Source organism: Pocillopora verrucosa, chromosome 4 (assembly GCF_036669915.1).
Source record: "Pocillopora verrucosa isolate sample1 chromosome 4, ASM3666991v2, whole genome shotgun sequence".
Classification (NCBI taxonomy): domain Eukaryota; kingdom Metazoa; phylum Cnidaria; class Anthozoa; order Scleractinia; family Pocilloporidae; genus Pocillopora; species Pocillopora verrucosa.
This window is the reverse complement of record NC_089315.1, coordinates 14019476-14041603: the sequence shown is the minus strand read 5'-3', so window position 1 is coordinate 14041603 and position 22128 is coordinate 14019476. Positions and strand designations below refer to the sequence as shown.

Genomic DNA, 22128 nt, shown 5'->3' with positions numbered 1-22128 from the left:
CAATAAATATTGATGCAATGTCCCGTATGATATATAATCTTGAGTTTAAAATTGAAATAATGTAGAGCACAATAGTAATCAGAAAGAAATTAAAAAATAAAGTTGATACAATTGTTTTAATTGAATTCTCTCCTTGGTACACAAACAAGTAAAGGTGCACTTTTTGTCTCGATCTCGATAAATACATTACTCTTATAACCAAAAGCAAAGAGGAGAGAAAATTGAGTTCCGAAAGAAAAAAAGTAATATTTAGATCTTCAGGCAACAAGTCAAAACTCCTCCACCCTCCCTATTGTGAGGAGAAATTCTGTCTTGGTCACTCGTGGGTGATAAGGAGTTGCTAGGCTCATTTTGTTTAAAACTCAATAAGTACACATTCCAAGAAAGAAACAACACATAATTTAAAGATGTTCATCCACTAAGATGCACAATAGTTTTAAAATACCTGTAGGGCAGCCAACAAATGTCAACCCATACTTGGTGGAAACAGCCAGTGAGCTTGAGCGAACAGTGGGTAAAGTTGTTGGTGACTCAAACATTCTTATTTTCCTCATTTGTTTGAAGCTAAAATCCTATTTAAGACAAGAATTTAGGCACACGTGTTAAATAAAGTTGATAGCATGTTCATAGAAGCCTCAACTGTCACACACTAATAAATCATATCGTTCGGAGAGTCTAATTGCCATGAATCTCAGTTCCATCCCAAAAAACAGGTTGACACGGAATACTCAAGCAGCAAGAGTTCACTGGCTACAACCACTCACAAAATCTCCCCATGGTTCACCGAGAATTACAGCTAAACAGATCATTTTTATAACGACTGAAAAGATGAACCTGTACTTCACTAAAAGTGAGAGACAGCTAAATTACGATTGGTGTTTATATTATTACTATTGCGCTTCGACATACGATTTAATGTTTAGAATAAAAAAGTAAAAGTTAGGAGTAAATCACTATTAATTAAGATTCATGTAGAGCTTAATTTGTCAGCCTGGCTTTTACAGTACATTTTTTCAGCTCACATTTTGTAGCACTGTTAATTTTAGGTATTGTGTCAGTTTAAACTTTAGGAGTTAAATTTAGGTTGCTTGCACTTTCAAGAAGTAAAAGAGAGTTTTCAATGCCACCTATGTTTTACTTTCAAACTACAGCTAAATTTTGCACATGGAGGTTGTACGGTCGTAAAACAGATACCTTAACATCCCTCTCTGGAGGCGCTTCTTCATCTTCACTATCTGCCATTTTGGGAGTTCTCAGCTTATACTTATTTTTTTTTCTGAGTTTTACTTTTCTTTCCTAAATTATCAAAAGTTCAACACTTGCGTCCGCAGATTTTTACTTCCGCAGATAACTGCCATAGGCAGCCATTTTGTTTTAATGATGTCGCTCCAGGCTTTGGCTGGTTGCGGTTGAAAAAGACTAGGATCTAGGAGATATCAATAATCCAATATCGTTATCATCGTTATCATTGGTTAATGATATTCCCCTAAAACGAAGAAACAATAGAAAGCCCTCTTTCTCGTGAATCGCACGTGAGAATCTCGGAAACGTAATGTTACCTTTTTTTCTTTTGGTGGACGACACCGAGGACAAAGAAATACTACTCTCATTCAAGTGACTTTCATTTGATTTAGAAACGTGTTATTTTCAATTCTCTTTAGAATCAGGTACACCATTAATTTTGCACTGATTTCTTGATTTTTGCGTGGCGCCTCGCCGAGGCAGTGGATATTTATAGTTATTTCCTATGACTATTTATTGAGAGATAAAACTCGTGCATGTACATGTAGCTGAAGAGCATGTTGTAAGTTATGAACACAGAGGTAGTGTAGAACTGGGAATGAACTCATTTAATTAAATTTAAGATGAAAGATTTAAGGTTGTATAGTTTTTAGACAGAACTATAGTGTAATACACTGTTAATACATGTTTAATGTACTGCTTTGAAAATTCGATCATTGGTAGTAAAATTATTTCAAGAAATTCTTTCATTTTCTTCCTTAAGCTTTCAGTCTGGGAATACCAGTACCTACCGCAGGAGTAAAAACAAGGATGACTGACTAAATACAATGATGGAATTTGAAGAACAAAAGAAAAAGGCAGAGGCAAGTGGAGGCCCTCCTTTGCTTGTTGGTTATGACAAGCTGTTGTACATGTCTGAGTTGCAAGCTGTGCCTGGTGATGATGAGTATGGAAATCAAGACCTTGATGCCAAATTTACCAAATTTACTCATCTTAAAACTGAACACATAACAAGACTGAAGAGAGAGGTCATTGAAATATTAAGTTCATGTGAACTCTCCCAGTTTAAAAGCAGGTACAACAAGCGGTTTGGAAAAAAATTCAATGAATGTTATAGGCTGTCAGGTGGAAGAAAGGAATTCTGCATTCTCATGGCTGAGTTAGATATCATTGAATTTGACCAAAATGGTTCAAGACCTCTCATGAGACTTAAAGAACCACAAGCAAGTCAGCATATGAGTTTTAATGTGGCTGGATCTGAGCATAGTTGTGCTACTGACGTGGAGACACGAGAGACCAGGAGACCAAGGTTTGTGAAAGTCAGCATATGAGTTTTAATGTAGCTGGATCTGAGCATAGTTGTGCTACTGACGTGGAGACACGAGAGACCAGGAGACCAAGGTTTGTGAAAAGAAGAGAGACTGTGGCACCAAGGTCCCAGAGCCAAAACACCAGCCTTGATGCCATTGATCTCTCTGAAAAGTTAATAAGATTGAAGAAAGACATTGTGGATATGTTGAGGTCCTGTGAGAGGAACTGCTTGTATCTCTCCCAGCTTCAAGAAGAGTATGGGAAAACATTTCAAAAAGGGTTTTTTACCACCCACAAAGTGCTGTTGAGAGGAAAATGTCTCTCAAAATTCTTAGGAGAGTTAGACATCATTGAAGTAGAAGATACAGGTGAAAAAGATGCTAAGAACTATTTGATGAAGCTGAGAGAACAACATGCAAGCCAGTTTATGCTGAACATGGGTTTTGAAAATGAAGAAAAACCCAGTTCATTGGAGAAAAAAGATCCTGAGAGTGTAGAGAATAGAAAAGGGCTGTTGTCCCAAAACATTGGAATTGATTCTAGTTATTTCCTTGAGAAGTTGACCATGTTCAAGAAAGATATTGTAAATTTGCTAAAGTCTTGTGAGGGAAATTGCTTGTATCTCTCAGAACTTCCTGATAAGTATCGGCAAACATTTAGGAGAAAATTTTGTCGTGCCTTCAGAGTACTGTTCAAAGGAAATGGTCCGGTGCAATTCCTATCAGAATTAGATATCATCATATTAGAACGTACAGGTGAAAAAGGTGAGAAGAAATATCTATTAAAGCTGAAAGAACCACATGCAAACCTATTCATGCAGAGAACAAATTTGAACACAGCAGAAGAGCTAGATTCCTCCTCTAATTTTGGGTATCGGCAAGATGAATTTGATTCCAAAGAACCAACCAAATCACTAAGACCAGCCTCTCTTATTATCGCCAGAGTACCTACTGTCCCACTAGCTCCTTTGGATCAAAATGTTTCAGATTCAAGAGTTCAATCTCCAGCCCTTGAAACTACCTTCCAGGCTTCTCCTTTGGTTTTGTCAACATCTTTGATGCGAGGTCCTAGTCATACACTCAATATACCTGAAGGTATGTGAAAGATATGGAATTTATATTATGAGGAAACAGGGTACATTTCTTAGAATTTCTGACAGTATTGATTATGATAGGTAACTAAGGTTTCTGAGAGTAGCAGAAGGTGTGGTCATTTGAAAATAATGAGAAAAGGAAGCCATATTATAGGTATTGAAATATTGCAAAGACACTCCCTCACTCTGCATAGCATGCTGTCAGCAAAACCTAAAATTAAAGCAATTAGCTGACAGTAGTTTCTGAAACACCAATGTCAGTCTCCAGCCCTGATTAACTTTCGAAATTTTTTTGGATATTTTCAGTACTATGAATCAAAATTTTTGAAGTACTACAGGTACTTACTAACATGGGAAATATTGCTGGCAATGTAAAAGATTTTTTTAAATGGATCTGTATATTAACATTTACTAAGTGGGAGAGAGTGTCTTATTGGGAACTAAAACACTCCTATGATCAAAACGACCACAACATCCAGAGACGGAGTTGCATATTTTTCATATGTAACATAAGTGGTCATATTGAGTAGGAATGTCACCATTCCTACTTTTTCAAACTTTATTGAATGAACTTGGTTTGCTTCTTGTTTGGAATAATGGCTAGAAAATTTTTTGTGTAAGTAACAAAGATGTAAATGGATTTTCTGAACAACAAGAGAGCAGAAACACCAAAAAGAAAATGCTGTATGATCTCAAGATTTTCAAATAATTTCTTGAAAGTTGCAACTAAACAAGAGAAATAGATTGGAAAGGTTATTTTTTTTTATATGTGTGCTAAACAACATTCAAAGGTTCAAAGCGAAAAGAGGCTGAAAGTGAATGGTATCTGATGATTCAAGTCAGAGTCAGTAAATCAAATTTTTTCAACCATGGAAAAGTTACAAAAACAGTTCACACATATTTTGGCCTAACTGATGGTGTTATACATGTATGTTAACCTTTTTTACAATTTGGGCATTGGCAGGGTATTTTGTTCCTATTCAAACCCGGTACTTGTGTTAAAGCTAGATAATTCATCTCTATCATTGTCCTTAAAATAAAAGGAAAATACATGTTAGCTCTTGTGGCATGAAGAATATCTCATGAGTGAGGTGATGGAATGAGTGGGATATTGCTCTTGGAATTTGAACATAAATCCACCATGTAAAATCATCAATTTCTAGCATAATGGTCAGAATTACTATAATTACTATTGTTCTTTCAACTTGAACATAAAAGTCATATATCTTCTCGCCATTGTGTAATATCCTTTAACTATTAAATAGAGGGCAAAATTACTGAATGCTGATTGGCTGAAACAGACGGCTTTTTTGAAAAAAAAAAGTCCAAAAGAACCTCACTCAGAAATATTGTATCATGCTTACCCACAACAGTTTCTGCAATCATCACCCAATATTTTATGTAATAATCGTGTGATTTACTGTAGTTGTATTCTTTCATCAAGGGTCTGGTCCAACAACAACCGCCAATACAGCTCCTGCAGAGTCTGAACCCTCCAACACCGAGCGAGTGGATCTGGAAGTGAAAAGCAAACATATGCTCCCTACTGGAGGTCCTCCTCAAGCGATACCAGTCGTTCCCAGTTTAAAGGAAAATAAAAGTTTTCACACTCCGTTGGATCAAAAGTGTCCACGAATCCAAGGCATTTGTCTCAATGCTGACGAGGACTCAGAAACGTTAACAAATCTGAAGCGAGATATTATCGAAATTTTACGTTCTTGTGAGGGAAATTGCTTGTATTTCGACAGACTCAAGGGAACATACTACAATCGGTTTGGGAAGAGATTCCTTGACTGCTATCCATGGACAAAAGGAAAAAAAGTCCTTTGCGATCTTTTGGCAGGGTTAGATATCATTGACCTTGAGCAATTAATACTGGCTCCGAAAGGTCGTACCAAGTTTATGATGAGGCTGAAAGAACCAAATGCAAGCCAGTTCATGATGAGAATGAGTTTAAAAACCTCAAGTGAGCTTGGTCCTTGCGTTTATGAAGCTGGTCATCAACTGGAAGTGTTTGATTCCAAAGTTCCGTCAAAGTCGTATACATCACTCACTGGGGGAAAAACCTCGGCAACTGTCTCAAGTCCAGATATTGCACGTGTCCTACTTGTCCCATCTCCTTTGGATTTCAGCGACAAATCACCATCATTGCCGCTACTAAATACCGCAGCCAGCACAGACGGAAAGGTAGACCCACTATCTGTCCCTGTTGGAATAAACCCGGAGGCTAGCCAACGAGAAGGAGAGAAATTCGGTGTGGCTGCCGGTATCACTAATATAATAACTGTCCCTCTTCCTTCTTCAGGTGAGCATGTTAAGATTTAAAAGTGAAATCATTTTAAACTGCGTTTCAATTGTATTCGTGAAACGTAAACAAATTAATCATAACTGCCATTACTACTCAAAGTAAATGCATGAAACTCGCTTCAAGCGTGGGAAATGCACTTAGTAAAGGTGTGGTAGAGGTGAAGTAAAGTTGTGGCAAAGGTGAGGTAAAGGTGAAGTCTATCGCTCTGACGAAGGGCTAGCGCTCGAAACGTCAGCCTTAAAACTCTTTACGGTGGCCAACTTACGTTTTCAACTCAGTTGGTAACACTTAATTACCCTTGTATTTTTTAGTCACCCTCTGAAATATCGTGTTCCAATTGGCTGACATTTTTGTCATCGAACTAGAACATTCAATGAAGAGATCTTCAACAGTAACCATTTTTTACAAGCTAGTAACACCATTTGATTAAGAACACTGGCAAGTGCTTTTAGCTGGTGCAAAAGATATTTTGCTTATTTTTTCCTCAGGCAAAGAAGTTGAAGTGAAAATTTCAACAGATGTAGAGGTTAAACCAAGACTGCTTCCTTCTGAAAAAGCGCGAATTCGAGAAGCTGGTACGCCGGGTCCTTTTGAGAATTCAATCTGTAATGCCCATCACGTGATGAATACCATAACGGGCGGCGCAAAATCAGCTGTAAGGAATGCTTCTTCACATGAAATTAACAAGGCCGCGGAAGAGATCATCTCTTCTTTGTCGGAGGAAGGTCGCTTTGTTGGCCTCGAAGAAGTAAAAGCCAGGCTCTGTAAAGATTTTGGAAAATTAAGTCTTATCGAAATGGGGTTCAGAACAGACAAGGATATCCCCGCTCTGAAGAACTTGATCGAAATGCAGGCAAAAGTGAGTTCATGTAAATCTGATTACCAAGTTTGTAGAACGAAGTGCGATAATTGCGGAGCAGTGAAAAAAAAAGTGAGGGAAGTATGGGTCGAGACGTGTGAAAAATGAGTTGTGTCCGAGAAAAATAAGTTTGACCGGTCAACTTGACCAGTGCAAACCGCAATATTATTTTGAGCCTTGTGTATTAGCCTTGTGGCCGCTTTATATAGGTTTGACTGTATTTTTTAATTCATTTTTTCCTCTCCTCTTTTGTTTTTATTATAACAGTTAATAGATAAATGTAGAGCAACTCTGTAGAAACGTTACCAATAAATCATCATCCTTGTTATTATTATTATTCATCTATTCCATGGTTTTCGTGCGTTCTACAGGTTAACTTATTCGTCCATGCTTACGTCACATTCAACAGTATAGCAACCTTGTACGAATTAAACCAAAGCCTTGCCGACTTGGGTTCCAAATCAGACTTCGAAGAGCTCCGACTAGGCCCTCTAATAAAACAACCCGTGGTGTATAACATGTTTAAAGCGCCCCAGAGTCTTACCGCTATACCTCAAGTGACGACAGTTCAAATTATCAAGCACTTGAACAAGTACATGTCAAAGATGAAAGGAACGCTATATTTAGAGAAATTCCTGGAGTATCTTTGTGAGCAGTATCATTGTTACACTCCTTACGAGCTGGGAGTCAGAATACAAAGTCTTGGACTGGCTATTGCGGTAATGTTATTTCAAACAGCACTTTTCAAAACTGTGAACACATGAATGTAGTATACTGTAGTGAGTGAGTGACTGAAACGTTGGTTCTCATCTTTACGTATGGTTGATTTTTTCTTTGTTTAATTCGTTAGGTGATGAAAAAGGCGAAACTATCCAAGACCGAGAGAAGAATTAGAGAAGAAATGTCGATCGAGATGGACGAAGAAATTCAGAGAAACTTGCGTAAAATCAAGAGAGACCTTCTCGGGCGAGAACTTGGTGATTTAAGGAGCTGTGTTATGAAATTTCTTGACAAATCTGCGACAGACGTATTAAAGGCGGTATTCGAGTGTTGTTTAGAAATGTTTGACAAAAATCGCCAGGGAAAGGTAAAGACCTTTCTGACCATGCTTACCAAGGATACACTTGGGAGGCGATTGTTTCAGCTGGCACTTTATGTGAGTTGTAAACCTTTATTGGGAGAAGCTGTGGAAGCACTGGTTAACATTAAGATCAACACGGAAGTTGCCAACCGTAAAGCAAATCACGAGGAAACAAGGATAAGGCCTGTCCCACCTAGTGAAGGTTAAAATTTTTTTCTCTATTTCAGTTGCTTTTTTTGTGTATTTTGTTTCGCTATTAATTATTATTGATAGAAATAGTATAAATGGAGAGTTTTGAGCTCGGTGAAGAATTAATAGATCGTAATAGACCTCGCCGACCGAAGAGTCTTTGTGGCTCAGTGGTAGAGCATCGGAGCGCAAATCCGAAGGTCTGAGGTTCGATTCCTTATGGGGACTCAGAATTTTTTCTTGGTCCCACGCCCGTGACAAGACGAAAAAACATCTTTCTTAATTATTATTATTATTGTTATTATTATTATTTAATATTAATATCGTTGCATTATTATTGGGATCGTTATGCTGTTTCATAATATAATTATAATGATATTTAAGAAATGTGTAATGGTGTAGTTTGATCGTCCAGGTGAGTGTAGTCCTGAGAAGGACTGTTGTCGGTAGTGGTGACTGACCTTTCGACAACCTTCGGTTTGTGTACACTGATTGATCACTTTTGCCGTGATGTTATTGGCTGTAAGACTCAAGTGGCGTAGGTCAGTCGTGATTGGTCGGTTTGGATCCGTTAGTGAAGTCTTCACTAACGGATCCAAACCGACCAATCAGTGTACACAAACCGGACTAAGTACATTCGACTGACAACAACCTTTCACTTGACTCTGATGATGACTTCCGCTCAGGTTGTCGAAACGTCAGTCACCACTACCGACAACAGTCCTTCTCAGGGCTACACTCACCCGGACGATCAAACTACACTATTACATGTTACCCCCGGGTTCAAAACATTTACTGTATTTAAGAAATGATTTAAGGGTTTGTTTGGCGCCATTTCACTGGAAAATAATGTCTCTAAAATGTTTACGGTATAACATTTCGTCATATGTGGAAAATGTTGGCTATTTTGCATTTTAGATTCATAGCTTACAATCCATGTCGATCGCTTCAAATCTTAACCGTTTCCATGTTCTTGCGTCCTTTGTGGTTATCTAACCACGGGAGACTTCCTTCGCTTAAAATATATATATATATATTCAAAGGAAGGGCTGCAAAAGTTCTGTCGCTGGAATTGTTCTACCTTGCTTTTTGCGGAATGTAGAGGTCCTGAATTAAGACATGTATCAAGCAGCATTATGCGCGAAGTGATGATTTCTTTTGATTTTTGCTCGTTTTCGTTTGGACGTATCTGTGAAATAGGCGCCGTTGTTTGTGAAGTGCAGGAGTGGATTAAGTGTGCCGAACGTGCTGACCTACCGACGCTGGCAAGAATTGAAGCGAATGTCGTGAACAAATTCCCGGGATTTACTGGTTTTGAAGAATTTGGTTATGGCTCTTTTCTAAAGTTTTTAACAAAACACAAGGAACTAATGGAAGCCACAGAAGAGGTTGGCGGGATGGCCCAGTCTGGAAGAGAAGGAGCAAGGATTGGTTGTCAAGTGACGCTCAATAGTGTCTTGGATTTTATATCTCAGTGTGGGAATCAAACCTCTACCGTAAGTTTTGCTTCCTAATGATACTAATAAGGTACATGAATGAGGTGCTACGCGTAAAACGTCTGCTTTCAGTGTGGGTGCACCACAGTCACAATTCTTTTCCAGAGTATTTAACTCAGGAAAAGTAGGAACACTTAGGTAGTCCTGGTATGTTCAGCCATTCTTTTCCAACGGATAAATTTACCTTCTAAGTAAAGGAAACGAGAGAATGCTAGTTCAGTACGATAGAATTTACAAACGTGACAAAAAGACGAGCAAGGACCACGGATGGCTAGATGGCCGAGGATGAAGCCGATTACCAGTTTGCAAAAATCACAATGTAAACTTAACATGCTCAGGATCCGATACCAAAGCAAAAACTCACGGGAATCGCTACAAGACGTAACTCTTCATGTGGGCCAATACTGTTTCATTGCGGATAATCCAATTAAAAGGTGTTGTTACTTTTTATTTGTAGGAGTCTATTGAACGTGAATTGTGCGGGTACTACGATGTTAACAAAGTGACGGATCTCGGACTTGGTTCTTGTTCGTGCTTACTGAAAAAAGCTGCAAAGCCAAGAGTGAAAACTTTAACGACAGTTTACGAAGTCGCTCTCCTGTTTCACGGCGCTGGCGCTTTAGACGAAGATACCACCAGCTTTAGTACTCGTAGTGGCTGTGCTCTAGGCTATAAGAGCAAACAGGAAGCTTTAGATGCCATACAAAGCACTCCGCTCCTCGAGGATGTTTCCCTCTGGACTCACTGGGATGATGTATTTGGCGGCGAAGTGTCTAAACTTGGCGACTTGAAGTCATTTTTGGAAAATGAAGGAATTTTGTGGAGTGCAAAAGAGTCATTGTCAAAGGGCCACAATTCCTTAGTCGTCATGGAAACTACTCCTGGTGTACTCCTTAGAGTAACTACCCACACGTCCACAGAAACATTCAGGAAATGTGTATTTCGTGGGGATGTGATTGGAGCAGCTGGTCATTTGGTTTCCATAGTGATAGTAAATGGTGGTGTGGCTAACACTCCTGTCACCCTTTTAGCAAATTACGTGCATTCTTCTTTGGCATCGATGGGTGCTGACGATGAGGGGGACTGTGATCAACGTCCAACATTTGTTCTTGAATGTCTGAATCGTATGCCTCTCAGATTGGCTCGGGCAATTGGGACAAAGGTTTGTAGCTCACTGGCCAAAGGCCTGAAACACTGACACCTTCTCCCCTTTCTGCCCTGCCCCTCCTTCCCTTCTTTTCCTGGGCATATCAAAGTTATTCGAGTCGGTAACAAAATCAGATTTTGCAAGCCTTTCTTTTACAGAGGAGAGGGGTCTTAGTGGTTGGGAAACGGAGCGAAACAATAGCTTTAACGGTCCAGAAACCCATTCTTGAAAGTCTCGGTAGTTATCTGTCCCGAAAATTTATATATGTTCTTTTGTTGCTCGTTCGTTAAGTTTATCCTTTTTTTGTTTGCCGTGTTTCAATTCGAGACCAAGACAGGAATAGTCTATGAATTAAAGTATTAGACAAGACCGTCATTGCTATTTCCTAGATTTAGATTTTTGAAATATGGTTTTGGGCCCTACAGTTACCGGAACTATTAAGTAACACGCCTCCGGCAAGGATGTGGAGACATATTTTTATACTTCAAGTAAAGCTGCAGCTCCTAACGCTATTTAAAACTCCTTTGTGAATCGGGATAAGCTCGTTCTAAGCAATTACGCGTATTACGTTGGCAATTGATTGATACCATAATCGCATTTCATGTTTGCACTTGCATTTCTCAGGTTTTTCTTGAGCCTTTCAAAAAGTTGGTTGGCTCAACAAGAGCGGCGTCGCAGCTGCTTTCAAGCTGTTCAACTCAGTCGCAACGTAACCGTCTTCACCAGCTGGGATTTGCCTTTGGCATAAGTCAGTGGACAGAGGACTTCCAGAAGAGAGTTTCTCATGACAAAGGGGACAGCGAGGTTTTCCTCTTTAGTGAGCACTACAATGACGAAAGCAAGAGATTGATCACCGCTGTTACACCCGTGGCATCTTCTGTCTCATCGGTGTCGCAACAAGCAGAAGTGTGTACAGTACCACTCTGTTTTACGTTTAGATATTTATAGAAAGTAATCAAAATTGTAGCCTTAAGTGCATTATGTGCGTTTCATTTTGTCGTAAAAGCGTATCATGGTATACAAAGGAACTGTTTCGTAGTAAAGACAATCGAAATCACCGTTCTTTCCAACTTGATTTTCTTAGACCACTGCTAAACTTAAAACAATCTTCCCACGAGCATGCACTTTGGATGAAAAGGATGGGGATGAAGGTATTTATAGCTGTCTACTTTTATTTGGTTATATTTCCTTCCTCCTTCCTTCCTAAATCTACTCCCAGCTTGCTGCCCCTCCCGTTCTCCTGTCACTTCCTTTGTTTTCATCTCCTATATTTTCAATGTACTTTCCCCCTTTGATCTACAGTCTATAAAGTATGTTTACCACGCCTTCTAGTCATACAATTACTTTGGAAGTGGCCATCGGACTGTTATCTCATCATTATCGAATTTATTTGTGAGTTACTTTTAATTTTTTGGTTTTAAGTTTGTCATGAAAGCGTGATCCCTGATCGTGATTATGGTCTTTTTTCCATAATTCCAGCAGCAACTTCAGACACTAAGAATGGATTGTCAGCATTACCATCAGGACCGTGCACACCTAACAAGGGATGCAGAGCAATAATTGAACAAATTCGCCGTGAGGATTTTGGAATCGGTCTGGAGCTTGGAAAAGAGGAAGCCAAACTTGTTCAGCGACATCGCGAGAGAGAGGGTCGTGGCCTACACCGTCTGTCCTCCGATCTTTACACCAGGGACACCCACTTTGTGTTGGAGCTCGTTCAGAATGCAGACGATAATTCCTATCCTGAAGTGTGCCGTGGCCCAGGATTCCCGTCCCTTGTATTCATCCTCGAGCGGGACAGGATCGTGATATTAAACAACGAAGTTGGATTTGTCGAGAAGAATATACGCGCGTTGTGTGATGTTGGCAGAAGCACCAAAGGGGCGCATCGCTATAGATACATCGGTTAGTGCAGTATTTACGTATTTGTTGCATGGTAAATATCTTTCTGACTTTCCTATTTGGGCAAGAAGCCCTAATAGAACCTATATCCAATGGTCGCCTGCTTTGCGCTTTTCTCTCGTTGCACCAGTAGTCGAATATGTTCTCGATATGGCTTTGTTTCAGGACAAAAAGGCATCGGGTTCAAGTCTGTATTCCGAGTTAGTGATAGCCCAGAAGTTCATTCCAATGGATATCATATTCGCTTTGACGCCAAAAGTGGTCCTATTGGTTATATTCTCCCTGAGTGGATTGGAGACAATTTTTCAGTGAAACCAAATGGTGAGCATATCAAAGAAGGAACGAAAGTCATGGAAAAGATGGATAAAGATGGTGAAGAGAGCAACATTGGCGAAAGCATGAACAGGTGAAGTCATGTGCTGGGAGATGAATTTGTTCGTGAATTATATGAAATTATGAGCTTATTTTGCCAAAAAAGCTAGTAGGTAGCACCACACCATAAATTGATGCGTTGAAGCTTGTTTATCGGTCGTGGCTTGTTTTCTCTCTCTATTTCCTCTGCTGTTCACGTTTATCAATATTATGTATAATTGATTGTTACTTAAGCGTCATGCGCGTGATTCTTTTCTTTTTGGTAGCTGGCCAACCTGTATCATTCTTCCATTAAAAGATGAACATAAAGGGAACGAGAGGTCTTCACTCGCTGCCGGATTTCACGATGTCCACCCATCTTTATTGCTGTTCTTACATCGTTTGAAGGGAATCTTTATATATGACGAGGTGAGTCATACAGTCCGAAGTAGAGAATTGAAATACTCGGACAAAAGTGACATGGTGAGGCGACGGCCGATCTCTGAATACAAGGGAAAAGCTGTGACCAGTGCAAGAACGCCCGAGGAAATGTTTCTGCTAAGGGTATTCGCCTCCTCTGGTCATTCCTGATTGGTTAAAGTGTCACATGCGAGGGACGTCGTTGCTCATACAGTCAACTCAACTTCACTTTATTTTCCTTTGAGAAGATACTTTATTGAGGACACACTCGATTGCTTTCCTCGGTGTATCCTAGTTGTTTTTTATGGGAAAATTTTGAAAACATGAGGGCTGGTTATTTAAACAAAATTTAGCCACAAAACCACGTCCTAACCAATCGTCAATTTAGCTACATCTTTTATTTGAACATTGATTTTTGTGAAAAGTCTCAAGAGGGCGGTAAGCTACCATTGGAAGGACATTTAGTTAATTATATCAACGAAATTCTGAGGTCCACTGATTGCGTAAACTCGTGATTTGGGTTAGACCTTGTTTAAATAACCGGCCCTGAAAGTTTCGGCCGTGCGACGTTCCCCTTAATGCGACAACCTTGACACTACAAACGAGTTTAATACTTTAGCCGTTCCCTCAACTATTCTTCAATCCGATCACTTCGTTCCTTGGACCAAAAACCATTTCTGGACGATTAAGCACCTGAATTTCCCTTCTATATTACTTTTGAGAAAAGATATGATGTTCCAGAAGCTTACGTAAGCTTGCCAATCGTATTTCTTTAGGTAAACAAGAGTTTTGTCAAAATGCTAAGAAGAGACCTAGGAGATAATGTCATGGAGGTTCTCCACAACACAGGCACGGAGCGCTGGCTTGTAGTCAAGAAAAAGCTTGAGGCTGCTAGAGTAAGAAACATGCATTTAGCATAGAGTAATTTGGTATTATCGACTGAGTTAATAACGTAAATTAACGAGTTACACTCTTCTACCGGCACAGCACAACAGTTTTTTTAGAAACTTACCCCCTTTATGGATTTAGCATACCTTGCTACTTGTCTTTGCGAGCAAGAACGGGTCAGAGGTATCATTCACATTTATTCGAAGAGGGGAGGGGGAAAATGATGGAGCATTGTCTTTGTTAGTAGCCAGGTTGTTTGGGTTATTTTCCTTCTCTTCCTCCGAATAGTGATACCAGGAAATTCACCCACCATCAATGATTCAATTGTTTCGTGTGGAGTGTAATCAATGGCTTATATTATTTTCCTTTGTTTTTACCGTTGCTATAATTATCGATTTCTTTGCTTCTGCAGCGTAGCTGTTGCCTCAGAGAAAATAGTGATTGTTTTTCAATGAATTTCCATAGTTTCCTGTAACAGGTGATTACCAACGCAAATCGCCTTACCTTTGTTTTTGTTTGTCGTTGCAATTTCAAGATGAAAGCAGACGTAGAGATTACTGAGCTGGCACTGGCTTTTCAATTGATTGGTGAATCAGGCAGCACATCAAGACATCAGGTAAAGTTATCGCCTTAACATCTTAAGTCTTTAAGAGAGCTCTCTACACTTCTCTAAGAGTAGAAATGAGTACAGAAGGGGGGGAAGAGTTGTGAACCAGAGTATTTAAACACATCTGCTTAATATATGCACTAGACAGTACTTTATTGTTTCAAGACGAGGCACTAATCTGAAGCGGACTAGCACAAATAGCTTAAAGAATTCGTTCCCTTTTGACTCTATTAAAATCTTGGAGTCTATCTATCTATCTATCTATCTATCTATCTATCTATCTATCTGTCTGTCTGTCTGTCTGTCTGTCTGTCTATCAATCTATCTATCATCTACCTATCATCGATCTATCAATATATCTTTGTATCTAGCTATCTGTATCTCTATTCATCGACCTATTATTTATGCAATAAATCAATCAGTGATTCGTACAGTAGTGTCATTTTTCTTGGACCAGCTTACGTATTGAACATTTTACTCCGTACAGGCATTGCCGCCACAGAATGTCTTTGCGTATCTCCCACTCAGAAGTTATGGTTTTCGATTCATCATTCAAGGTGACTTTGAGGTTCCTTCGTCTAGAGAAGATGTGCACAGTGACAAATCCTGGAATCAGTGGCTGAGAGAGGAAATTCCACAACTTTTTATCGACGCTATGTCAGTATTTATGGTGGGCACAAATTATTTAGTTTTTAATAAATCTTTCTCCTTCTGCTTTACTCTGATTGTGTGGGATTGTCATTAGCGTAACTTGAAAATGCAATTCATAGAGAAGTGCATAATGAAACTGGAACACGTCATCATTCGGGACGAATCAAAATTTGAACGGCTTAGAACCATGGATCTTACATATTTAAGCTCGACCAAAATTCAATTTACGAGCACGGAAGATCTTCATTCATCTTACATACATATGCGTGGCAGTGATCCACGCTTAATGAACCATGGCCTGTCGTCTTCTTAGCTGCATTTGTTCGTTGTACTGGAAAAGACGTAAATTTGTAACTAAGCGTGTAGAGTAAAGACAAATATTCAAAGTGTTTTCAGCCGAGAAACTGCAATTTGTGCTAATTCAAATATTAGAGCTTTGCAGCTATTAGCTATGAGGATTTATTTTCAGAGAGTACCTTCCAATTTGCCATGTTCTACACGAAGATGTACAATTATCATTAACGTCTAAAGTAAAAGATGTTTATTTCTTTTCTTTGAAGGACCACTCGTCTTTTTGTGGCCTTTCTTCATTGGTGTCGTATTTTAAATTTGTACCTCTTGAGGAGGAAATTCTCGACTTTTTTACACCTGTTGCTCGCCATATCTTAACACTCCTTCAAGGGAAACCTTGTATCCCAGTTAAGAAGTCCAGCAATGAAACTGAGCAGCCGTACGGAGGTGACAATGGAAAAAGCTGCGATTTGGTTCTCCCTTGTCAGGCCATTGTCTGCGAAGACAGCGTCATACAAGAGCTTATACCCTCTATTCTTCTGGAGGAGCACCTAGGATTGAATTACCTTCATCCGGAAATGGTTCCAGTACTAAACCCGACCTTGAGATCTCGTCTTGGAATCGAGACTTTGTCTATAAAGCACTTGATTGAGATTGGGAAAGCGGAAGTAAAGAAAGCTTCAGCAGTTGCACCGCATGGCAATGACCGTAAACCGGATGTTGGGAGAATAGCCTGGGTAGCTCGATGGTTGCAGTGCATGTACCGATGTCTCGAGCAGGAAAGAAATAGCAGACAAGAAATGCTAGATTTGATTGGTTCTCTTAACGTGATTCCGCTAACGGATGGATCTTTCGTGAACGTGAAGGAGGATTCCATTTTCCTTCCGCTGTCGAGGAAAAAAACATCCGAGGGAGCTGTGCCAAAGAAGAACGAAGGTGGGTTCTACATCCCTTTCGTTGTGAAGGAAGAGGTCTGTATTTTGTATGCATAGTATCATTCATCTGTCACGTGGAGCTTTCTGATAAATATGTCAAGCTATCTCAAGCTATTAGGTATCTAGTGTTAAATCAAAGTGGTAGTTTAGCTATAATCCATACAGAGGTCGTGATCTGTGCTCCAGATATCCAGGGCACAATGCCAAAGCAGACGTTCAAAACCCAACTTGACCGAAACTGGTCATGCAAACTTCTACATGGTTGTATCATGCTAACAAGACCCAAAATGAACCTGACAAACATGTGACACGCAAGGAATAGAGATGGCGTTGACAACAGTACTATAACTCATTGCTGGGAAATAATTTAGACTTTCTTGCCGTTAATGCATATACTTTGGGACATGTGTAATTCTAGGTTCCATGCATCAGGAGAAAACAATTTTCTCCGTGCTGGAGAAAGACCTACCTACAGTGCATCCATCACTGTTATCTGCACTTGATGATATTGGTCGTTCTCAAGTCGAGCAGCTTTTAAAGCGTCTAGGAGTAAAAATGTGGACTCCAAAAGAAGTCATTAACAATCACATTATCCCAGTGTTCAAATCAAAGCAGTGGAAGGTACAATAGTTGTAGATTAACTCTCTCCTTATTTTTAAATTCAAGGGGAGCCTGTAGTTTTAAGTTTAGTTCTACGATAGCGTGCCATCTTGTACGCGTGTTATGACATGCGTGCCTCTTCATATACGATGGCGGTGATATGAAGCACACCGTTGGACACAAAGGCTTCCGTGCTGGTCTTTATTTTACTTCGTAAAGTTGCGATATCCCTATATTTTTTTTGTGCGTTCGTGTCGCGTCATCGATTGTGTGTCTTTGTAATCACCTTTTCAAACTGTTCTGCTTAGCTGCTGAATTTTTAGGTTTTTCACTAAAAAAAACGGTTGAACCGAAAAAACGAACATCGTAGCTTAGAGTTGAGAAACTATTCAAAACCTCTCGCGGCTTCACCCTTCGTTTTTGCGCTTCACGCATCATAGCCCTAACAAACACTTCTCCTTTCTGGAACTGATTGGTTAGGTTTATGGGAACAGTTCTCAGGCAGTTGGGGTCAAGAATTACTACTAACACGGATATTTCTCTTGTGCTTTACAGTGCAAGTCTGATGAAGTGTTGAGAAGCTACCTAGTGTACGTTTTGGAAGAGCGCCTGAACGACCCTTCCGTGTGTGATATGGATGAATTGAGATCCTGTGTACAGATTTTAACGAACAAGGGTACTCTGAACCCAAAATCAACGCCGATTCATTTTACCCCCAAATACGGGGGCCCAATTGACCTCGCTCGGCAGTTTCCCAGTAAGTCACCTGTAGTCATTTTGATAGTTCATTTATATTTGCTTCGAGTCGCTCTTTTTTTTTATGTGTGTTGTATGTCGTCCTCATTCCCTTGTATAAACATTAATGGGGTATGCCTAATTTGAATAAATTAAGTAGCTTAATGAAAGTCACACAGCAGAAAGTCAGATATTATTTACTAATTCACTTCATGTAATTTCCTCTTCTTTTGGTTAGGTATTTCGTGGACAATTATTGACGAATCTTACTTGGACTATTATACTTCATTGAGGGTTCGCACCATGGATTGGAAAACTTTTTTAGACGACCTTGGCTTAAAACAGTTTCTTGCTATTGAAAAGAAACAAGTAAAGCTTCATCGAAAAAACATGGTGAGCCAAGACAATTGAGATCAGATCACTTGGAAATGAATGATGGACGTTTCCTAATTTTAGCTCCATCTACCGGCCGATTTGTTGGTGTTGTTGTTTGTATTTGACACCATGTCAAATTTTGAAATCGGGGCCGCAGATCTGATGACCAATCTGATCCCAATCTTATCATGATAACGGCTTGCTGGTCCAATAAAGAAAAGGCTGTTGTACCACAGTTTAAATACCTTAAAAAGGGTAGAAAGGTTAAATTCTGTTTTTGTTTTTAGGCTTGCTCTCCGTGGGAGTCGTATGAGCGAATATGGCAGATAACCCCAGATGATCTTTTCATCATTGACGACTGGGCGTGTGAAGAATTTGAGGAATTTCTCAGTAAGATTAACTCCTCCGACACTAAACAACAAGTCGTCTGCAATGAGTCAAAGTTCTTAGCTCAGTGTATTGATGCACGTTGGGATCACACGTACGCACAGTTTGCTGAGGGCTATGTACAAGTTAAAGATGTAAATGGCCATGTTCTCGGAGAGGCTAAATCTTCATTTTACCTCAATCTTGTCTCGAAACCGTGGATGCCCTGTACTGTTGAAGGGACGAACCTGTATCTTCCAAGCGACCTCTTCGTGAAGGCTGACGCTGTATATCACCTACTCGGGGATCACGTGAATTACGTTAGCGCAGATTTAAAGAGCCCCTCGTTTGTTAGCGCCTTATGCATCAGAAAATCGATAGGCGTAGATGGAATGATCAATGAGTTGAGGAGGTGGTCAGATGGTTGCGACAAAAAGATGGATAGAAATCGACAAAAAGACTTCAAAACTTCTATTGCACATATGAGCAGAGTTTACTCTTTCCTCTCTGAGAAAATGTCGCAAAGTGATGAAGAAAGGAAGAAAATAACTGAGGCTTTTCTGCAGAACGCGCTGATATTCGTTCCTCATCGCGATCGCCACTTAGAGTTTCTCCCAAGCCGGCCAGAAAGCAAAGTATCAGGATTATTTCTTTTGAAGAAAGAAGTGTGCTGGAGTGACCCGACAGATATATCCCTGAAACTGTTTAAGAAGCACGGCAAGGTTCCCACAAGACGCCTACTAGGGTGTTTCTATGCATGTAGTGGCCCCAATCAGAGTCTTGAAGGTTTTTTTGTGGATCAAATGGACGTGGACCTTACCCCCAATGTGGACGAGTACATCGAAATGGCGACGACTGTTGCTGACGCTGCTGGTTTTCCAACTCCTTCGTCTTTGAGCGATATGTTAAAAATCTTTGCAACTTTGGGACGCAAGTGTGTTTCGCTAAGCCTCAAAAACAGCACACAAGTTGAAGAGAAAATCGATGAAAATATGGCCGCTTTTGTGAAAAAATATCTGCAAGGTGAACGGAAATGCATCTTTCCTACATCTGACAAATGGGTGGCACTTTCGGATCAACCGCTGATAGCTGACGATAAAGCTATGGTGAAGATTTTTCATAAGGAAAAATCTGTCTACTTCCTGGACCTCGGAGACTTCTTTCAACCGCAAAAACGTGGCTCGACTAGTAGTGCATTTGAACCTCAATTCGATAGAGACACGATGGAGCACTTTGTTTCTTTATTCTTGATGATCTGTGAAGTAAAAGCGTTAAGTGGGTGCATAAAGAAAGAGTTGGTTCCCATTGGTTCAGTGAAGTACCAGTGCACTCCTGTGCAGAAGTTCTTTCACCAAAACATTCCATACGTGCAACGTTTCCTATACTCAAAATACCCATCTGTATATGATAAACTGAAAAACGAAGGCTTCGCAGAGAAACTGCTACACATGCAGTTCGCTTCTGTTCAGAGCCTGGAAACTTTGTACTCGTTAACCACGCATTCCAACGTAGCCACGCCCCTTAAAGTAAGATCGGGCATACAGGAATTAGGAATCACGTCCTGTTTTTTCGTTGTGCAAGAACATCAAGAGCGTGCAGATGTTTTAAATGCTGAGATGGCTAAACTGTTGTTAGGAGGAAAAAAGGAGGGCTCCTCAGAATTAACAAACTTTCTAGTTGCAGTGAAAACTCACAGCGGGGATAATTTCGAAGGGTTTTTGGAAGACGTGCAAGGGTTGGAACCACTACCGGAACGAGAAGAGCGATGGAGTGTTCCACCCCCAAAGGAACCCGAAAAGGATGAAAACGAAAGAAGTGCTACAAATGAAGATGTTCCTTCCCTTGACAAAACCCAAGCCCAATCTAGGTCAGGTGACGGTAGTCTTCGTTCCTGGCCACCAAAATCTTCTCGTCATTATGGTAAGTCGTGTAAACGTAGAGGAGAAACCAGAAGTGACCCCAAGTTCAAGATTTGGCCTGTGCCAGCGCCCCCTGAATCTGTAGATAAACTTCCGAAAGTCGCAGGTCGATTTAACTTGGTTCAGAAAACACCTGGGCAACCGCATATTAAGAGCTCACAAGTGTCAAGAAAGCCACGGGAGAGAGATGAAACGAAGACAGAGCACGAACATCCTGCTGAAGTCAATCCAATCCAACACCAAACTCCAAACGATAACCACCGGCCAGCTGAGACAATGGTTGAGGGTACTGAGGTAAATGAATCACAGCTTAATATTACTGAGGCAGGAGACGATTTTTGTCCCAGAGGCAAGAAGAGCCATATCCATATCCACCCCTCTCCGCATCAAATGCCCTCACCTGGAGAAAAGTCTGCAGTCACCATCCCAGAAGATCTAACCAGACACGCTTCTTCCAGAGGCGCGCGTTTCTGGTTTGATAAAGGTCCATATGACTTCGACGACGAAGATCTTCCCATCAATGACAAAATGAGAACCATGCACGTACCTCCGTTGATGGAGAACCCTAATAGAGAAGAAATAGGCCGATGGGGGGAAGAATATGTTTTTGAGTTTCTTCAGGAGCAAGCGCGATGTGACCTTTCTGGTTCAGTGGAAATTGTCTGGATTAACGAAAAAGGAAACACAACTGCACCTTACGACATCGAGATTCGACGTAATGGTGTCAGAGGAGGCGACGATCGCCGCCCAGTATTAACATATGTTGAAGTGAAGACAACGTCCTCTGACCAAAAGGATATCTTTGAACTGTCGGTTCAGCAACTTCAATTTGCGCGTTCTCACCAGGACGCATTTCATCTTTATCGTGTTTTTAACGCAGGCAAACCTAAAAACGTGCGAATTCGTCGTCTTCAAAACCTTGCTGAGCACTTAGAAAGTAAGGCTGTAAAACTTTGTCTGGTTATCTGAATTTTAAATTTTATAATCGCGTTTATATTAACAGTTAAGCAAGTGATAACTTAAAGTTCAGTTGATTTTTGTAGTTATAAAACTAGTTCGAAAAGTCTTTTGGATCGATAGCACAGAAATTAGATGCTTCTTTAAGAACGTCTTAAGAGCAATGATAGATTTTCTTCGACGTATTTTCAAACATTTTGATCTATGACAACCCTAAGAAAAACAAGTTAAGCGTGGTTCTGTTTGTTAGAAAAGACCCAACAAAAAAAGATAGGCTTCTTGGAGGCAAATGCTACCGAGTATTGTACTAAAAACAAGAATAAGGTAGAACAGCACCAACATGTAAATAATGCTTCATATTCAAACGTTGGAAAGTTATAAATCGCTTTGACCAGCTTACCTTTA

At 40.1% G+C, this 22128-nt stretch overlaps 2 protein-coding genes and 1 non-coding gene across 8 annotated transcripts in view; 2 read left to right on the top strand and 1 right to left on the bottom strand.

The window, feature by feature from the left end:
• LOC131772952 (nuclear pore complex protein Nup214) overlaps positions 1 to 1377 on the bottom strand; it is a 22607-nt gene extending 21230 nt beyond the window's left edge. The window contains exons 1-2 of the mRNA XM_066165013.1: positions 1195 to 1377; positions 446 to 572 (exon numbers count right to left, since the gene is read on the bottom strand). Coding sequence (XP_066021110.1) covers positions 446 to 572; positions 1195 to 1242 — 175 coding nt within the window. The 5' untranslated portion in view covers positions 1243 to 1377. The remainder of the gene's footprint in view (positions 1 to 445; positions 573 to 1194) is intronic.
• Positions 1 to 22128, top strand: part of LOC131772932 (uncharacterized) — a 24282-nt gene extending 2154 nt beyond the window's left edge. Inside the window, exons 1-23 of one of the 6 annotated variants that reach the window (XM_066165008.1) lie at positions 1467 to 1667; positions 2006 to 2551; positions 3496 to 3647; positions 5091 to 5951; positions 6443 to 6813; positions 7185 to 7532; positions 7664 to 8096; positions 9284 to 9579; positions 10037 to 10741; positions 11351 to 11632; positions 11811 to 11877; positions 12029 to 12118; positions 12206 to 12631; positions 12794 to 13034; positions 13267 to 13408; positions 14176 to 14295; positions 14823 to 14903; positions 15382 to 15564; positions 16106 to 16772; positions 17190 to 17392; positions 17927 to 18128; positions 18345 to 18499; positions 18769 to 22128. In XM_066165008.1, coding sequence (XP_066021105.1) covers positions 2070 to 2551; positions 3496 to 3647; positions 5091 to 5951; positions 6443 to 6813; positions 7185 to 7532; positions 7664 to 8096; positions 9284 to 9579; positions 10037 to 10741; positions 11351 to 11632; positions 11811 to 11877; positions 12029 to 12118; positions 12206 to 12631; positions 12794 to 13034; positions 13267 to 13408; positions 14176 to 14295; positions 14823 to 14903; positions 15382 to 15564; positions 16106 to 16772; positions 17190 to 17392; positions 17927 to 18128; positions 18345 to 18499; positions 18769 to 21735 — 9474 coding nt within the window. In that variant the 5' untranslated portion in view covers positions 1467 to 1667; positions 2006 to 2069 and the 3' untranslated portion in view covers positions 21736 to 22128. The other 5 variants (XM_066165009.1, XM_066165012.1, XM_066165007.1 and 2 more) reach the window with 5 other exon arrangements.
• On the top strand, positions 8240 to 8311 carry Trnac-gca (transfer RNA cysteine (anticodon GCA)). Its single transcript has one exon. It is a non-coding gene; the product is annotated as a tRNA-Cys (tRNA).